Source organism: Rhipicephalus sanguineus, chromosome 1 (genome assembly GCF_013339695.2).
Source record: "Rhipicephalus sanguineus isolate Rsan-2018 chromosome 1, BIME_Rsan_1.4, whole genome shotgun sequence".
NCBI lineage: Eukaryota > Metazoa > Arthropoda > Arachnida > Ixodida > Ixodidae > Rhipicephalus > Rhipicephalus sanguineus.
Genome location: NC_051176.1, coordinates 237010108 through 237030378, shown reverse-complemented (window position 1 = coordinate 237030378; position 20271 = coordinate 237010108). Strand labels below are relative to the sequence as shown.

At 43.8% G+C, this 20271-nt stretch overlaps 1 protein-coding gene across 3 annotated transcripts in view; it reads left to right on the top strand.

Annotated features, from left to right (window-relative positions):
• The first annotated feature begins 12775 nt into the window (after positions 1–12775).
• LOC119375118 (serine/threonine-protein kinase PRP4 homolog) overlaps positions 12776–20271 on the top strand; it is an 86055-nt gene continuing 78559 nt past the window's right edge. For 2 of the 3 annotated variants that reach the window (XR_005180349.2, XM_037645317.2), the window contains exon 1: positions 12783–13165. Coding sequence is in view for 2 of the 3 variants with exons in the window: in XM_037645317.2 (XP_037501245.1) it covers positions 13092–13165 (74 nt within the window). In the remaining variant the exon portion in view is untranslated. Of the gene's footprint in view, positions 13166–20271 lie in introns of all 3 variants that reach the window. The other variant, XM_049420406.1, reaches the window with a different exon arrangement.

The window sequence follows — 20271 nt, the reverse complement described above, 5'->3', positions numbered from 1 at the left end:
TCCTTTTATTTTTTTGCTGTCATTCAGCCCTTTTTATTTTCTTAAGTGTTCCAAACTGCAACAGTGCGTACTTGCGACGTTCCTTCAAAATATAAGAGTGAAAGAATTAGAGAAATCCTTCTGGTAATTAAATGCATGTCACCTTTGCTCCGACTTCCACAAGCTGTCTCACATGCACGACGAGGTTCATTAAGAACGGAATATACGTTTCCCACAGTATATATACGGTGGTACAACCAAAGGTATGAGCACATGCTTTGAAACAACCAGCCACCACCTTTCGCATAGTCCAACAAGAGCTGTGTCTTCGTCTATTTTGAATAAACGCTCACCACCTACCTCTAAACCCGGAGTCTGCACTTTCTTTTCATGCTTTGGCTTAACGGACACCTTTCGTTGTATATAAAATGTGTCACTTTATCTTCCTGGTTACCAGCGTTCCAGCAGTGAGCGCTTCAAAACTTATGGAATGCACAAGCAGTGTGTGGTAGGCAACAACACACTGTCAATGTATCAAAATTGCGTTATATTCGTTAAACCGCACACCGGCGGCGCAGTAACAATGAAGGGGATGCATACCTTCAAAGGTACGGAACACTGATCAGGGATCTGCATGAAGGCATTAGACATAAACGCCGCTAAAAAGACGCACCCAACTCAGGAACGAACGGAAAACGAAAGGACGTTGTGCTGTGGGCGTCTTTTTAGCAACAATTATGGCTAATATCAAGTACCAACGAGGCCAGGAGCCAGGTCTCTTGCTGTGTAAAGGCACGTGCTCAAAAGTGAGTTAAGGTCAAGTCTGTGCAATGCATAGACCTGACAGGTTTCTGAGCACACAGCAAACATTTCACAGTTTTGCACGCTGCAGACTGGCCAAGTTTCACGGCAACTTGTATTGGATTGTCACCACCTTCGAGAAAAAATTTTAGTTTTAGTCCAAAAGTTATAATTATAGTTTTGGCTTGTAGGGCTTATGTAAATTTAATCTTTAAAATAACGAAATTACGAGACATGTAAAAAATAAAATTTATAAAAATAAAAAAGTGCCAAAATATGCATGTTGCGCCAACAGTCATAACTAAAAAACTGTTGGAGCGATTCAAAGGCGACTTGGCAGGTCATAGTGAAGACAGTATTCTGTGCACCTAAACTCCGTGATCACCATATCTTGAAGCTAAGGTGCGTTACCATAAAAAGACCGGAAAAAATTGATATTTGGCAGGTTTGTCTTGTACACAATTAGCGATAGTACAAAAAGTTACCGCTAGTTTTCAATCATTCTGCTTCAATGCACAGTTCCACGTATAAAGAAACAGCATGAAAAATTTTATGCGGAAATATTTATTAGAAACAAAGTTATCACTGTTCGCGTAACTGTAAGATGCAAAAAATCACGTGTTGAGAAAAATGGCGTTAAAGATTTGAACCGAATGTCCACGTAACAAAGAAACATTCAAAATGCCTGAAATTCACCAGGCTCATAGCTTGGGACCTCTTTTGAAGCGGCACAATCTCCTTTTGAAGCACGTATCTTTTTCCTAGCTCGTTTTGCGGCTCAAGCTGACTCTCATCCACGTGCTCCACAGTGGGTCCACGCTTGGTATATTGATTGCCTAACTTGCGTTGACGCTTCTTTTTCGTCCTATACTTCACCATATTTCGTGAAGTACTATAACTGTCTCCTTGAAAAGCCAGAAATAAGTCCAAGAGCTCGAAATGCCATCAAAAAGCACAGACAGCCGAGTGAAACGCACCTTTTAAAATTTCCACTACATGGCTGCGGCACGTGCGTGCCGCAGCCGTGTAATGAAAATTTTAAAATAAATCGAAAACAACACGCTCCAAAAGCTTTAGAACGTCCTTAAACAACTTAGCATTATGTTATATGTATATGAAAATACATTTATGTCAAGATGACAAGTGTTGTGCAATCGGAAACCTTCAGTTTTGGTTTCGGATGCGTCTAGGAGGGGTTGGAAAAATGATCATAACCCTCGAACGGCTCAAGATAACTGCATAATTATTTTTGCTAAATATTCTTGAATAGACAGGGAGCTTGAAAATATTAAATCCCCAAAAAATCATTTTTTTTTCAAAAAATGCGTTTTTGAAGTTGGTGAGCTACCTCAAAGTGTTTAAGTTTAGTTGCACAATAAGGGTATACGTGGCGCGGCTTGGGGTTCGCTTTGCGATGTGTCACATGTGCTGGACTGATGTACGGACACATGGCAGTGCCGTCAAACCTATATTTAGGGAGACATAGTTCGCTTGTGGGAGAAGAAAGAAAGAGAGAGAGAGATGCAATTCGGACGTAATTCGCGTCATTTGCGCTGTTATGAACATTAATTAAATTTGTGCAAGATAGCATGTTTTTATTAACACATGTAAGGACACGCTGTCACTACGATATGGTATCTGATGTCTTGTATCTCAAAACAGAGAGGGGAAAAGAAGTAAACATATAAATGTCATTGCAGTGAACACGCAAAAGGAAAGCTCTCAACTTCTGCGACAGTCAGGAGCAAGTTCTTGCGAAAAATTTAACAGCTTTTTTTTTTTTTAATCGAGCAGAATGTAACGTGCTCCATATGGTAGTACGAGAAGTAGAGTTGGGAGAAAAAATAGTTACCCCTTTACTTTGCCAACAGCTCATTTTTATAGCCTAAATACACGACAAAACACGTTTTTCTCTACGAACCATAGGTCGGCAAAAAATGTGGTGCTCACTCAGACTCACTCATGAAATATATATTTGCCTTTACAGCACACTCGGACTCAAGACTCGGCAAAATTTTTCTCAACTGGACTCACTCGGACTCGGACTCACACTCACTAAACTTTTTCTCAGCCGGACTCACTCGGACTCAAACTCACCAAAATATTACTCACTCAGATTCAGACTCACGGCTCTATCTGACTTTGAGTGAGTCTGAGTGAGTCGACTCATGAATCCGTTAGCACATAACTAGCTTTTTCAACCATGCTGTCAACGCCAATATCTCGCATAAATGGTGCTCTACTTGGCGCCTTTTAATCTCGTACCTTCAAATAAGTTATCAGCGGTCGCAATCCAGTAAGGGCAGTTTTATTGAAAGAGATGACTCACACGAGATATTTTTATCAAGAACTACCTGTGAAAGAGCTTGCCCCCCCCCCCCCCCCCCCCGACCCTCCGTAGCTCAGGCCTTTGATCAATGAATATTGAGCTGGCGTATGAACACTAGTGCTTTGAAGTATGTGTGAGTCGACGGGAGTGAAAATGTGAGCCGACATAAGGCTGACATTAATGCTGAAGTTGTTTAGATAGAACCATAGGTCGGCAAAAAAAAGTGCGGAGCTCACTGAGATTCACCCAAGAAATCTATTTTGCGCTTAGAGCTCACTCGGACTCAGATTCACTGAAATTTTCCTCAACCGGACTTACTCGGACTCAGACTCACTGAAAATTTTTACTACCGGACTCACTCGGGCTCAAGCTAACCAAAATATTGCTCACCCAGGACTCACTCATACTGAGACTCACGGCTCGATCTGAGTCTGAGTGAGTCTGAGTGAGTCGACTCATGAGTGAGTTTGCCGACCTATGACCTTGAACGCCATTCTTGCCTGTTAGCTCTAGTCTAATTAGGTACTACGATGCACGTACGTTTAATTGTGGCCGGGGTTTAGTATACGCGGCCCCACTGACCTGACGAAAGTCCCTGCATTCACAAAGACGAAAACAACAACAACAACAAAAAAAAACAAGGTGAAGAAAGCAAGCATACCCAAGGTTTTAAGCTAAAGTGGCTGTGAATGTATGAGGATTGGAACGATTTAATGCCTCCTATATTCGGGAAAATTGGAATGGTTGAGGGGCGCATGAATATGTGTACAGGTTCTATTTCGCATTTTTCAAAGGCATTAGAAGTCATCCAGACGCGAAATGTCCACACCTAATATCACCATCATCATCATCTACAGCCTATACATTATGTCCACTGCTGAACAAGGACCTCTCCGAATGATATCCAACCCACCCTGTACTAGCGAGCTGATTCAGTTTTATTCCTGCAGATTTCTTAATTTCAATTGCATGATTTCCCAGCTTAAGCTGCTTCTTTTTTTCTCCCTCTAATTCCGGTAGTTATTAGTAAACACACGATTCTTAGCTCATCTCCCATTATGGGTACGTGCCATGCATAAAGACCCTCATCACCATCATCCGCAGCATCAGAAGCAGCAGCGGCTGTAAAGCCATGTCGTCGCCGTCGCCGTCGCCTCCTTCATCGCCGTCGTTGTCGCCGTTGCCGCCGCTACTGCTGCGCGAGTCCGCCGATGACATCAGAGGCTACGCAGCTGCCGTGCGGCCCATCAGAGCGAAAATCGGTGGCGGTGCGGCCGCACTCGTGGTGGCCACGGGAGGAACCCGGCGCTTAGGCAACCACTGGCCACTGGCGACGATCGCGCTGGCCGCGCTGCAGGTCTTCGTGCACTGGCTGTCGACGTACCGGTGCGACCACAGCCTCTGCGCTAGCGTAGCTACCATCTTGGAGGACGGCCACTGGAGCGGCGTCGTGTTGGCCGCGTTCCACCACGAGAATCGCTGGCAGCTAGGCGTCAACGTGGTCTCGTTCCTCTGGAAAGGCGTTGTGCTTGAGACGACCATTGGCACGCCGCTGTTCGTCGTGGCCATGGCCAAGCTGGTGCTCATGGTGGGTGTGGCCAACACGCTGCTCAACCTCGTGTGCGACTTGCTGCTCAACTACACGGTCGGGTACGACGACATCTGCATGTGCACGTTCGCGGGCGTGCTTGTGGCGCTCAAGGTCGTCAACGAGAAGCGGCACAGATTCAATGCGTTCCATTGGGGCCTCCTGGAGCTGGAGCTACCGCCACCCCGCGTCACTTGGCTCGAGATTATCGTGCTCCATATGACCAGCTCGCGGAGTCTGACAACGCTGCTGAGCGGACTCCTGGTCGGCTTCTTTTTCACGGAAAGCATTGTCAGGTACCGGACACACGCATGGTATATAAATGAGCAGTTGGGTTCGTCGTCACCGTGTCATATGCAGAGATTGGAAATGAGAGCACGGGCCCGCATTCTGACACCAATTTCAATCGCGTTTCTTCCATGGAACACTTTCACGTTAAAAAAAAGAAAGAAAAAAAAATTGTGGGTACGGTCCTTTCCTTGGATAAGTACGCCAGGCACAGATTTTCGAAAAGGCAGCGCACAAAAGGGCAACGAAACACGTACACAGCGCTTGTGTTTGCGTCTTTTTTTTGTGTACGTGTTCGTTGCCCTTTGGTGCGCTGCCTTTTCGAAAATCATGGCTCACCAACTAGCCCATCAGTACATTTTAGGCACAGATTATTCGTTCATTTATTTATTTATTTATTTATTTATTTATTTATTTATTTATTTATTTATTTATTTACTTATTTATTTATTTATTTATTTATTTATTTATACTCTCAAAGTGCGTAAGTATACTTTCCAGTGTAGAGTGTAAATACAATATACGCATTAAGAGAAATGTAGGCAATCTATCAAAAAAAATCTAGCATGTGAATAACACTTGCAACGCAAAGCAACACTATACTGTTACGTAAAAGCAATAGCAGTTCTAGAAACACTGCATCGTATTAAGTAACAGGCTAACTGGGTTAAGAGCGCATTCATGATGCTTGCTACTGTCCTTGGAAAGGAGCTCGAAATCTTGGAGCTCATCAAAAAAAAAAAAAAAAAAAAGTGGGACTGTATACTTTGGTGTAAGTGAACCATCTGCGAATGATGTGCGGGTAAGTGGTACAGGACGAACTTAACATGAATACAAAGAGAAGTTGTGGTAGTATAATATAGTGCTCGCTGCAAGTGGCAAATGAAGGTGTAGTTGTAGTGACACCTTCGTGGGAAGTTTTTTTTTATTTTTATTTACAGATACTGCAGGCCCTCCTCGGGCCCATGCAGGAGTGAAATACAAACAATACAATCAGGAATAAGTAGTTATACACTGGATAGCTTGGCATAATTCAAAGAATACATAAATAACAAGTACACACCAGGAAAGTCATCAATGTTCAGTGATCGCTAGATCTTGAGATGATGATTAGACAAAATGAAACGAGGTGCCTTTTTTTTTATTAAGTGCCTTAGTCCATTTTATTAAATCAAACTGAAAAGTCAAGGTGTAGCTAGGCAACATAATGTATGATTTCCTTTGGATTTAATGTGGTAAAAGTGTCGTTTAAAAATATATATATATATTATGCACGTCAAGGTACCGGTATGTAGTTAGCTCGATCTCAAAGACGATGAGCAATGCGCTTAACAATATACATTATCACTGAAAATTTGCATAACAAATGAATAAATTCGCATTAGTTGGTGTTTAGTTTCGTACGCCAAGTTTGACACCATACACTCATGAAGTGCATACAAGTCAGTTTGAAAAATGTTTTAGAAGCATTAGTAATCTTACGGTAAATAACGCGGTATTCAGACATACGCCTAAGAAAAATGCTGACATGCAGGGAAATGAATTATATACTGCCTTAGAAATAACAATGGTCAACGAACCTATTACTATACTACACGGTAACCCATAGTGACTGAACACCACGGATGACGTGGCACCACAAGCGACGACAAATTCTACACGCAAAATAAAAGGAAACAAGCCCGAATACAGTTAAATATAGTAAGATCTTTGTTTTATAATAAAGTACGTTTGGATGATGCGAGAGATGAGAGTGTTTAACATTATCGAGGACGCTCTAGCGCAGCGAGAATACCTGGTGCTAAATAAACGCAAGATAGAAAAAAAAATTGTTTTGCGCCATTCACTTTTTTCTCAGGCTATACTTTCGTGATGATATCGCGCAGCCTGAAGCAAGGCGATGAAGCGGCGTTGTTCTTCAAGGCGCCACTCCTGCCGACCACGTACGGAATCGCGGGCCTCCTCCTCGCCACACACTTGCTATGGCCTGACCTGGACCCGTGCGTCAGCTTCCGGGTGGTCTTCGAGCAAGGGCGCTGGCAACAGCTCTTGCTGCCCTCGTTGTACACCTTCAGTTCGTACCACCTTGTCTACGTAGTGCTGTCGCTTCTCAGCCTCGGTCGCCAGATGGAGCCCCGTTACGGCCACTACAATTTCCTCCTACTCGTACTTTTCGTGACGGTGTGCGTAAACGTGACGCACTGCCTGCTCGCGTGGATCCTGTCGCGGCACCCAGTCAAGCTGATCAGGCCGCTGCTGCCGCCTTCCCTGCGCGACACCTGCTTTAGCGGCTTCACGGGTTCCCTGCTCACGCTCAAGATGCTGCTGCAAAAGGAGCGGCCCGAATCCGACTACGACTTCGCCTCGTTCCAGATGGCCGTGCCTCATTGGTTCGGCCTGATGACCGAGGTGGCCCACCTTTACATGTACACGGCGCGCGCCTGGCTTCTGGGCCACATGGCCGGCATCGCAGTCGGGTTAACGCTGACTGTCGTCCACTTGCCGGTTCTCAGGCCCAGCCAGAACATCGGACAGGATATCCTGAACTGAATCCTCAGGGAATTACAAGAGCGTAGGCGAAGCTTTATTTTATTTTATTTTTCAGGGAGAAGAAGCAGTGCTTGAACGCAACATCTGACAATCAGTTGCCAGCCAAGCCGAACTGTATCGTCAAAATGACCGCCCAGTGGGACATGTACTTGTGCAGGTTATGACCAAACTTGGCAAACCTGCACAGTGTCGCCTCTCAAGTCAAATTACAAGTCTTTCACGTACGAATCGTTGGCTGCGTAAGTGTCGCACAGCATTCGGCCTCAAGGCATTGTCAATGTAGGGTTGCGGTAACACACACACACACGCACACACGCGCGCGCGCACACACACGCACACACACACCACACACACACACACACACACACACACACACACACACACACACACACACACACACACACACACACGCACGCACGCACGCACGCACACACACACACACACACACACACACACACACACACACACACACACACAGCATTCGGCCAGCATTCGCACACACACACACACGCACACACACACACGCACGCACACGCACACACACAGCAAGGCGTTGCACACACACACACACACACACACACACACACACACACACACACACACACACACACACACACACACACATACCAGAGGCCCGCAAAAAACATACAAGACAAAATGCGTTACAAACGATGGTTATAAAGGCCAAATGACGCAAACCTATTCCGTTCTTTTCTATTCCGAGTTTTCCGTTACCCTCCGCGATTAGCTGAAATGACCCCACTGCACTTGTCTATGATGTAACAAAAAACGTGAGAACGCCCCATCTCAGTATGACATGTACAGACATGCTTATGCCCAATTAGGAAGAAGAATATAGAAAACATGATTTCAAATTATGCACTCCTGTCTCCATTAGCCCCTCGCTATGGGTAAAAAATTTTCGAGCAGCGCCATGGCCTTTTTGTCATGCGACATCACGAATGCGCAAAACTCGCCACGTCAAAGTGACGTGTACGCATTAAACAGGGGCGTAGCCAAGGGGGGGGGGGGGGGGGGGGCGGGTTAACCCCCCCTCCAAAATTTTTCAGTTTTGCTTGCGTATATATGCACGCACACATACAAATGCACGCACGAACATAAAGTATGGTTAACCCCCCCCCTCCCCCCTGAAAAAAATTTCTGGCTACGCCCCTGCTAAACAATGTACCAATATGCCGCACAAGAATAGAAGACGGATGTCTGCCGATCGTACTGGCACTATATCTGCTCGTATCTACCAGGGGCGTAGCCAGAAATTTTTTTCGGGGGGGGGGGGGTTCAACCATACTTTATGTATGTTCGTGCGTACGTTTGTATGTGTGCGTGCCTATATACGCAAGCAAAACTGAACAATTTCGGGGGGGGGTTAACCCCCCCCCCGAAATTGTTCAGTTTTGCTTGCGTATATAGGCACGCCCCCCCCCCCCCCCCCCTTGGCTACGCCCCTGGTATCTACCGGCGAAAATGAATTTATTAGCGCATAATAAGTACCTTGCATGGCATTGTAACCCTGTCAAGCAAATACTACAAGCATATACGACATCGCTGTGCGATCTCTCTCGCTGGTGATGCGCTGTATTTAACGCCCCATTGCAAGCCATTGAAGATCGTTGCAAGCTACCGCAAGATACACAAGGGGAACCGTACCAATCAGAGGCGCAGATGCAACCCTCATACCCCGCTCTTCCGCTTTCACTCGGCGAGCTAGGCCCAACGAAAACCTTCTCCTTTTTGCGCGCTCATCGACTTATGCCAGCCGGAGAGTTAAGGAAATAATGTCAAAGCAGGCAATGTTATTCATATTCAAAATAAATAAATAAATAAATAAATAAATAAATAAATAAATAAATAAATAAATAAATAAATAAATAAATAAATAAAAGAAAACTCGTACAAGATGAGCCTTTGATTGGGCAATTCAGCCCATTTATTTATTTATTTATTTATTTATTTATTTATTTATTTATTTATTTATTAGTGAAACCTACATCGCCCAAGTGGGCATTATTGTAGGGGGGTTAGAAAGGAAAAACACAGTTTTACAGTAAAAAAAACAATGACAGGTTTCATGTCAAGTATATATAGAGCGAATTAAAGACAGACAATTGAGAGAACGGAGTAATTTTACGTTATAGCAACAAAGCTATCGTGATGCAAAACAAAAAAAAACACTGTCTCCACGCCGTGACAACCATCGCACAGCGAAGCTGTTGCCCCTTTCATTCGGTCCCTTCAGGCCTGTTCTTTCGTTTTTCCCAGTTACTTCTGAATAATTTCTTTGTTGTGGTCTTCCGGTCAAGGGCTCTGGCCGGCGTAGGTTACCGTAGACTCTTCTCTCTTTCTGCTAAGTCTTTTCCTGTATCAACCCCAGTCTACCTCCTGCCATTTCAGGGTCAACAGCACCCCTCTCAATCCGCTGTTTGAATCGCCCGCATTACGTAACCTGCATCACGTGACCCCCTTCCAGTCTGGACACTCTTTGAATCGCCCGCCTTACGTAAGCTTCATCACATGACCACCTCTCAAACCACTGTTTGAGGGGTGGTCAACCTTTACGGCGGTACTTTTTTGTCCCACAACGATAATCTTCATCTATCTTAATCCTTGTTTTGAACCCGCGCGTCCCGTACTTTCAGGACTATAAAGGCACGCGCGAAACCAGCGTGACATATCATTCTCGTTAATTAAGAACGTGGCCAGCGCCGAGTTTTCAAGAAATGAGACGCAAGCAAGCCATGCAGATTACGAATATAGCTGTGGGACATAAAGGCACCCTGAAAGGCGCAACTGCTGATAGTTATAGCGAGTGCAAGACATTTTGATGTCTTTATGTTGCACCAATAATATTTCTCTCTCAAAATGTTTCCAAGATACCAAGATACATGGAAAAATATTGAATACATGGTAACTTGAATAGGGTCACGCGTGACGAAAAATATGAATGAATTATTTTCTACGACTCCCTGATTTCACTCCCCATTTCGGAGTTTATCTTACGGCGATTATTGACTCGTCACGACAGGGTTGTTGCTATGTGGACTTTCCTCCTGCTAAAACAATTAGGGAAAAAGTTTTTTTTTCTAGTGACTACCACTTTGACACTGTGAACCATTGACGTAGCCAGAGGGGGTTGTTCGGGGGTCCAAACCCCGAAAATTTTCGATGTTGCATGAGTGTATATACACGCACACATAGAAACGCACGCACGAACATACATAAAGGGTGGTTGAACCCTCTCGAAAATAATTTCTGCCTACGCCTCTGAATTACACCTCGGCATTAATTGAGTACCTCTGTGGTCAATTATTACATCAGAGAGTTCTCACGGGTAATCCCCGAGTTAAAGGGCGCTAGAAGAGCTTCTCCCTCACTTTACCTGCATGGATTACGAACTTGTGACAGACGGAGCCACCGCACTGTAACACCAAATCAGACTTTTAGTGCCGTCGCGACAGCCAGCCCAACCGCGGTACCCTGCGCAGGGTGATGCGTATAGCTAGTAGAGCTTCATACAATAATTATATTAGGCAATTTCATTGGGTTACCTTCTTAACTTGCTAAAGAGCGCTGTCGTCGCGGCGTCAGCATATGTAATCACGCGGTGGACATTTATATCTCGCGGGCTTTCTCTGGCACACGGGAAAAAAAGAGCCGCGGAAAATACAGCGAAATTAATTTTTTTAAGTACCTCTAACACCTATATTGACATATCTGCCGTAAGGATAGTAAGTAAAAGTTAATTAATTAATAAGTGTAATAATTATTAGTATTACATTTAGCGAGCGTTATTTCTGCGTACACAGCGTTTCAGATGGCCTCAGAGACTCTCGTGTTCCACTACAAACTTTCAAAGGCGATGCCGCTGTTTCTGATCAGACATGCAGAGCAGGGGCGTAGCCAGAAATTTTTTTCGGGGGGGGGGGGGGGGGGGTTTCAACCATACTTTATGTATGTTCGTGCGTGCGTTTGTACGTCTGGGTGTATATATGCACAAGCAAAATTGAAAAATTTCGGGGGGGGGGGGGAGTTTGAACCCCCCCCCCAACCCCCCCCCCCCTTGGCTACGCCCCTGATGCAGAGTTATAAGCTATACAGCGTACGTAACACAGCGCTCGTACTGTTTTCATTTTCTAACGACTAGTTTAATTTTCCCATAATTTTTTTCTTATCATGCGCCGCGCTGAGCGGCCAACGACGAGTACATTCGAGAACGGTGAAAATTACGAAGACAGAAATAGGAAATGAAATGGATCGTTTGTTTGATCAACGCCACTCTCGTTCGCAGTAAAAAGAAAAGTATCAACCGCAGCCGCGCTCGAGTCGATTGCTGCTCTTAGAGCGAGGGAGAGAGAGAGAGAGAATGTGATTGCGGGGAGGAAAAGGCGCGAAATTCATCGTAGTTAAGTGATTAGAGCGGCCGCCTCCAATGCAGGAGGTACTGAGTTCAATTCCCAGTGCGCCAGCCTTTTTCCAATGGCGTGGCGCTCCCTTCAGCTCGCTTCTTTCACTCCCTGTTACCCTCCCCCCAACGACGCTGCGCCTTGCTTCCTCATGTGTTGCATAAATTTAGCGTCTTTCCTCTCTTCAAATCACTACCATTACCACGGTTGACCACAGCATTTCTATGAAGCACGCCCTCTATCTCTCTCTCTCTCTCACCGCGTGTCTTTCCGTCTTTCCATCCAGCAGCAGTTGCACATGGAAGGGCATATATTTTCGTACAGTAGCAGTAAACTTTATCGGTATGGAGATCGATGATTTTAGAATGCTACCAACTAGCCCAAAATGTCTATCCACACCTCCCCTTACGCTACCCTTTTCGTTGTTGAGCGTTGTTACCTGCTGGAGCCCCTCTCATCCCTTCAACAAAACACACCACGCACAAACCATTGGTCTCAAACAATGAACTTACTGATCGTTGCGTCATCTTTTATCAAGTAAACAAACTAGTAATGTTCAGACGTTTCTTTGAAGCTGCATAAACATCAGTGACCGCATCAAGCGCAAAATATCACAACTCATTAGACCACTGGACTTTCCTTTGATCTCCGCACAACAATTGTAAATGAAACATTTAAAAATAATTTAACTTTGCTCCACAGGTGCGAGGAAAAAAAAATATACTAATTGTTTTTTTGTTCGCCGCCATGTAACGAACAAGCAATTATTCGGTTCCGCCGCAAGTAGGCGCCACAATCCGTCGGCTTTGCGCTGTTTGCGCGAACTACCATGCCTAAAAACGTGAAGGCCGGCTGGAGTACGTAAAAGTTTCGGCGCCCTGCCAAGCACGAGAATGGCCGGATTCTGAAGTAGTATCGGCTTTATTTCGCGGCTATGATCAAAGGACTTAATTCGGCGGTCAGCGGCTAGGCCGCTTAGGCGTACAGCTAGCGGTGAGGTGCCTGCACACTTACTTGGCTCCGGTGGCTTCTCACGCGCTGTGACATCAACAGTCGCCGTTCGTCGAATGCGTTAGGTTGCTTCGTGAACTGCGTCAGTGATCTTTTATCGTTGTAAAGACGTGCAGTGGGAAGAATGGCGAAGTCTTGTGTTCAAAGTACCGTCCTCAGCGTGGATACAACGCAAGACGTGAAAAATGGTGATTTCAGGTAAGTGCACAACGATGGCTCGTCGATGAGGTTGCAGTGTAAGCGCATAACTTCGGGACGATGTTCTTTTGATAATTACTTTAGTCATTTGCGAAATGAAATATTGTCCTCGCCGTCCCAGAAAGTGTGAACGGGTGATGCAAACTGTAGAACAAAATAGAACGCACGTGTAAACACTTGTAGGATCGCAAGTACCGTTCAGTGGGGCATTGCGCCGCCGTACGCTTGGAACGTTTTTCACGCGAGCGCGGGACACGTAACGCAATGTTATATCGTGACCTTTAGAGATGATAGGTTTAATATCTAGAGGTTAAAAAATTGCTACACGAGCATGGTATTCGGCCAGTATTTGGTCGATCGCTCCTTGTAGCAATTCAGGGTATGTTCTAGCAACATTGCGTGAAGAGCCCTCTTGTGTTTTGCTGTTACGGTAGCCGTGCTAGTTAACACATGCAGCTGTTCAGAGGCCACGGTATATTACGATAGAGTGCCCGGTATACATTAGCTTTTTCGCTACGGGGACACATTTTCGCGCTATAGACCATTTGAGTGGGCCTCATATTTATTGTAGCACGGCGTTAGGTGCAACTTGGCGCAATGGTGTCGCTGAAGAAGAAGCAGTTGCAAAGGTAAACAAGCTCGGCGAACTTCTTTTTAAAATGTATTTCTGTAACCCCATTAAAGAAGCAACGAGTATGGTGCACCACACTGCGCGTTCTACTGGCTTATATCATTAACGAGTTTTCCTGCGCGCGAGATGCGATATGCATCTTTCGTCACGGTCGAACACGCGTATTATGTGTACTTTTTTTTTTTGTTCCTTCAAGGTAACGCGGCCTCTGTTCTTCAGTTATACCTGTAATATATATTAAAAAAAAATCTCTGCAAATACCATATTCGTCAGTGCTCTGCCGTGTCCTGCTAATAGTTTGTGTTCCGTGCAGCCTTGGTCGAATGTGCCGGTTTGACCGATAATCGACATATTTGTATAGTACTTCGCCTTGTTTTTAATTCTTTCTTAGCTTGAACATACACCTAGCAACGCATTTGCAAGTTATCTGTTGTATTTTATTGTTTTAAAACTGCGATTCTAAATTGTTTGTAAATCTTGCAGGGCATAAGCCCTCGTTTTAATGTGCTTGTAGTATCTAAGGAATAGCTCCTCAAGCAAAACAAATTAAACTGCATTTCAAGCAGTTACCATGCTGGGCTTCATTTAAATAGTTTATGATGGTCCCAGTTAGGACTGGTCTAATGACTTCATTTGGGTCTTGTCCACTGGTTCCATCTGGAAATTGTGACCAGCTTTTGCAGCTGGCTTGGATTCAAGGCTAGTAAACAATGTATTTAAAGGTTGAAATGCAGCAAGTGCATATCAGAAACCTTTGAAGAGAATATGAGGGACAATGAGACCAGCTCACCACCAATATTGTTAAGAATTCAAGATACAGTTTTGCTACATAATGCATATTGGGAAGACATGACTGTGTACATTGATACAAATCATGTTGAAAATACTTGTATTGTATTGACAATTTATCACTCAAGAATGCAAAACAGAGCTTTTTTGATGACCCACTAAGAGTCCAAGTACACTGAAGACTTCTTATGAACTGCATTTTCTTGTGCATGTTGATGCCGTGGCCATACTTTGTGCAGCAGGAAAGACTGGCAGCAAAGCTTTACTGGCTTGTAAATGAGCCATTTGCGCTCTCACTATGGAGCTCATTAGTATGCCAGTCCCAAGTTTGTTTCTACTGCAGTAACAACCAACTTTGGATGGCAGATTCAACCCAGGAAGGGTTAGGTGTGTTTTAGCAACTGGGGTCAGTGGGTCGCAGTTAAATATTACCTTTGTTAGACTTGTACTTTGTCAAGCTTGCTGGTCTCGTCTAGAAGTCAGCTGGTGCCAGTGATGAATAACTGGGTCCACCTGGCTTCCTGCTTTATGCATGTAACATTTTTTGATGCTCTTTTTGTAGTAGCACATGTATCAGTGTGGTTTTTGTTTTCTGTGATGTTGCCGCTTTCCCTGAGTACTAGGAACTCTTATTATTACCAAAAAGCTGGCTTTAAACTGGCCCAGTTAAAACCAGTTTTATATTCAGCTAGTCTCGGCAAAAAGACGTTTCATTTTTGCAGGGTGTCAAACCACAGAAAGACACTGGCTTGATCCAGGTCTTGTTCTTGTATTCTTGTAAAAAACAAAAACAAAAATATGTGCAAACTGGTTCAGAACAGTACTTTCAATACCGGGCTGCCCATGTTGACATTATGTGACATGGTGCACGTAGTCTTCTGACTAACTTGTCTGTACTAAAGCCCCTAGATTTTTCCCTGTTCTTTCTTAAGTACCGACAACCATTGAAGCGCCGTCGACGAATCTCATTGGTTAACACTCGTTTTCGGTAGCCATGTTCTTCCTAAGGCTTTTCCAGCACCTGGTGAAACGCATCCCCCTTTCACTAATGACAGGGGGTTGACGGGAGGAGAAAGGCGCGTCGCGTTAGAGTATTGTCTGCTGAAAGATGCGTGGCTAATGTACTTAGACGCACATGGCTTTGTAAATCTTCTAAGTTAGAAGAAAATGGCGGCAGACGCCAGCTGCGCACGAGAGAGGGCCGGGAAAGGAGGCAGTTGTCGGTACTTAAGTAAAAAGGAAAAATCTAGGGACTTTAGTCTGTACAAGTTCTTACCGCAGATTATAAGGGTGGGGCTTCATTGACATGTGGGAAACAGCACCTTGTGCTTAATACGGTTTTAAGTGTGGAAATTCATCGCATGGGTAAATGAAATGTGCATGCCTTCTTTACCAATAACATCATTTGCCTGGCTAGATTTAGGTGTTCTAAATTGAACAAATATACATATGGATGAGAGAAATATTTGGGAGATTTGTTTTACCCGCATCTCTGAAAACATTTTGCTGAGAAGTGTGTATCCTGTAAAGGTCGATATTTTGCTTGCCACAACTTATTGTGTCATAATGTTAATGTGATATGTGATAACTGCATATAATTAGATGTTATCTAGCATAAGAAGCAGTAATTATGATTCAGTTGTAAATATTCTGCACAAATTGACAATTTTGATTGAGTGACAATGCACTACAGGAAATAATGCTGCATCTTCTTGGTAACTATGAAGATAAATTAAAGGATGAAATATAAGATGCCAATAAAATGTGTTGTGAGAGGGCACGCAGCCACATATTCTTAAAAATTAAACTTTTTTAAAATGCACCTTGTTTCATATGCACATTGCTTCAAATCTACATGCAATACAGTTGCGCTTTCACCATATGTCTGACGGTACCAAAACAGCATGGTTCACTATCCTACTTCCTAAGTGGCTTGCACTAGCTTCCATTCTGTTGGCATAATTTCACCAACAGCAGAGTCACATGCAAGTGCTGTAAGCGAGTGGTATTGTTTGCCTCATGCCGCATTTTTATTTAGGCTCATAATTATTTTTCAGTGCTTGATTGGATCTCTTCCTTGCTAAAGTGAATGTTATCTTGAGCAGCGCAAATCGAGGTCTGCCCCACTTTGTTAGTGGCAACATGTGTTTCGGTCACGCCAGCAGCATGGTGGCTACCGCTCCTTTTCTTGGCTTGCCTCATTGCCTCCATAATCTCGTCTGCTCTTCATATCTTCTGGTGTGCATACCTTAAATATTTATTTTTGTTTCGTCACCTCAGTTGAGCTGCTGCTCTTTTTACAGCTAGTGTTTGAGCTTCCTGTAGTAATGGCCTGCGTTTACGTGTAACACATTTGGTTGTTCTCTTGAGACCCTCTAAAAACATTTCTGCCTTGAAAAGCCCATTAACATTGCATAAGTTCAAAAACCTCAAGTAATAATAATAATTGTTGGGTTTTATGTCCCAAAACCACAATATGATTATGAGAGACTCCGTAGTAGAGGGCTCCGGAAATTTTTACCACCTGGGGTTCTTTTAACATACTCCTAAATCTAAGCACATAGGCCTCTAGCATTTTGCCTTCACTGAAATGCAGCCACGGTGGCCGGTATTCGATCCCACCACCTTCGGGTCAGCAGTCGAGCACCATAACCACTAGACCACCACGGCAAGTCAAAAACCTCAAGTGTCTTTGCTTAGGTACCCTGTGGTTCTTGGTATGTATGCAGCATCTGTCCTCACTGGTGCATACAAATCAACTTGCAGGTAATTACTGAACGAAAGTGGGATGGACCAGCTGTTGAAGCAAATCTGTTTTGTTTGGCTTCATGGTTTTTTTACTGTGTGCACTGCCCAAAGTGCTCTAACTTTTTTTTGTCTTCCAGACTGGTTGCTGTTATTTTTTGTGATTCAGGTATAGTTTGAGTTTAATTAGGGCCAAATTTCTAGTTTGGGTATAGTTCTCAGTTCAGATCAGATTCAACACCCTGTATTTTGATAGTGTCAGTACAGCCTATATACTTATTCAGTTCTAGTGGAAAGGAGGGGAAATTTTATTTGTCTGTGGACATATAATGGCACAGCACTGTTAGCAGCCAGTGCTCGCTGCTAACACATGAAGTAAATCGTTGCAATCACATTAACATCATGAATCACAGGCTGTTGCTACCAATGGCAACGGCTGCTCAGGAGTAAACTATACGACCATTGCATGGTATGAGTGGTGGCAAGCCCCTTGCGACCGTGTCCATAAACAGCCTGTAAATGAAAATAGTAAGTTATATTTCGTAGTTCAGTAAATTTTATTACATAACATTCCCAATAACAAATTACAGGCCTGTTTGGCACAGTCACTAGCGTATGCTGGATGAGCGGCCTTTGAAGAGCCTACCTGTAAGCTTTTTAGGGTGCTTACTGCAAATGCGGGTCATTGAATGTAGTGGTTTAATGTACACATTAATTAAAATGCTGTCAGATATGCATAGTTAGCCAAAAAGTATATTACGAAGGATATTCATTTTGACACTACAAAAATTTGATTGTTTATAAGCGACTCACCTCGATGGTCTAGTGGTTATGATGCTTGACTGCTGACCCGAAGGTTGCGGGATCGAATCCTGGCCGCGGCGGCCGCATTTCGATTGAGGCAAATTGCTAGAGATCTGTGTACTTAGATTTAGGTGCACATTAAAAACTACCAGATGGTCAACATTTTCGGAGCCCTCTACTACAGCGTCCCTCATAATCGTATCGTGATGTTGGGACGTAAAACCCCCAAAATTATTATATTAGTTGTTTATAAACACAGTCTCTACATAAGGCCATGACAAGATTGTGGCAAACAATTGTAACTGTAGTCTGTTAGCTACTACCAAGGCTATGAAAGTGTGCACGCTAGCAGTGCCTTAAAGAAAACTATGGCCAGGCTGCTGATGATGATTGTAGCATAGCGTGTAATTGGTGAGTAGCTTTAAACTGCCTGCATTAACTAGGCCATAGAGAAAACTATGGCCGGACCACTGATGATTGTGGCACAGCAGTGTGTCTAAATTGCAGCTTTAAAGTTCTCACGCGTTGCATAATTCATATGGCATGACAGAAGGATCTATACTACCCAAATGCAAGTCGACATTCTTGATGCTGCTGATGATGACAATGATAAATCATGGCTGTGCCCTTTGTAATGGGCAGGCAGCTTTAAGGCACCCACTCATTACGCAATTGACATGGCATGACACCTGATGCAATACTATGCATCTGCCACGCATGTTTGTAACTACGTAGCTGCTCGCAGGACTCCTTGGGCAATAGAAGACTGCTGTTGAGGCTGCTGTTGAGGCTGCTATTGTTAATGACGGTGACAAATTGTGGCATAGCTGCTTGTGATATGTAGGCAGCTTTAATGCATCCACACGTTACACAGTTGACCTACTTTGAGAACTGGTACAAAACTATGAAGCAGCAATGTGTGCACCTAGTAGCTGTGCACTCTTGTGGCATGGAGTGACGTTTGTTGCAACATCGCCCATCATCCACGCAATGTTTGCGTAGCTGAACATGTAACTCCTTGCCCGATGGGATGTCTGCTATGGCGTATTTTTTCAAAGCACTTTCATCAAGAACTGGCATGGATCAGTGGTAGAGTAGTTCACTCGCATGGAGAGTGCCTGGATTTTATTCCGGTGGGAATCCAGATGTTTTTCTCATTATACACGTTCGCTGCAACTGACATTAATAACAGCAGACAACATCACTCCAATTTAACTGCTGATATGAACCCGTAACAGCTTATGCTGTAAAACATTTTATCCGCTGATAGGTTAGTTGGTTAGCCATGGTGAAGCAGCACACAAAGGACACATTCACGCACATATACAGCAGACACGTGCTTGTTTGGGTCTTTCTTTGTGTGTGTGTGAATGCGTCTTGTGCGCTGCTTCATCAATAGGTGTAAAACAATGGTTTAAAAATAGTACCAACTCTGCTTTCAATATTACTTTATCTTTTAGCCATCACTATTGACGCTCACGCACTTCAACTCAGTAAAGTGAGTTCACCAAACACACTAGCGTGAGAGTGCATTCTGCAGTGTGAATCATTAACATTTCCACGTGACAGTCTGTGAATGACACTAGTGGTGAAGTCACTTGCTGAAAATTACACAAAATTTGCCCATGTGACGGAGTTTGAAGTGACATTGTGGAATACATCAGCAAGAAGCTGTGGCTCATAACTTTAACAGTGAAATAGACTGAACAGATGCACATTTATCATGCTGCCATTAAGTATGGAAAGATTCTGTGAAATCTTGTTTTTTTGAAATGTTTTTTTCTTGCTAGGAGATGGGCTTAGTACAATTAATGAAAATCTTTAAACAGTTATCATTACAATGTGCAGAGAGATGAGAGATAGATGTTCCCTTTAATGTATTGTGCTTAGGTAAATGCACATTTAAGCAGCTGCCAGTCGGTCAATATTGTCACGACAGCTGCCGCCTTAGCACCATGATCTGATGTCTTTGCCCATTCTATGAATGCTGTTGATTGTGATGTATTAAGAAGGTAAAATAAGTTTGGGACATGGCCTCATGTACTGTTTCTCCTGTTCACATCCATGAATTCTATAAGAGGCTCACAATCAATTTTTGTGGTACCTTTTTTTTTCTATAGCAGTGGAAAGCTTACCA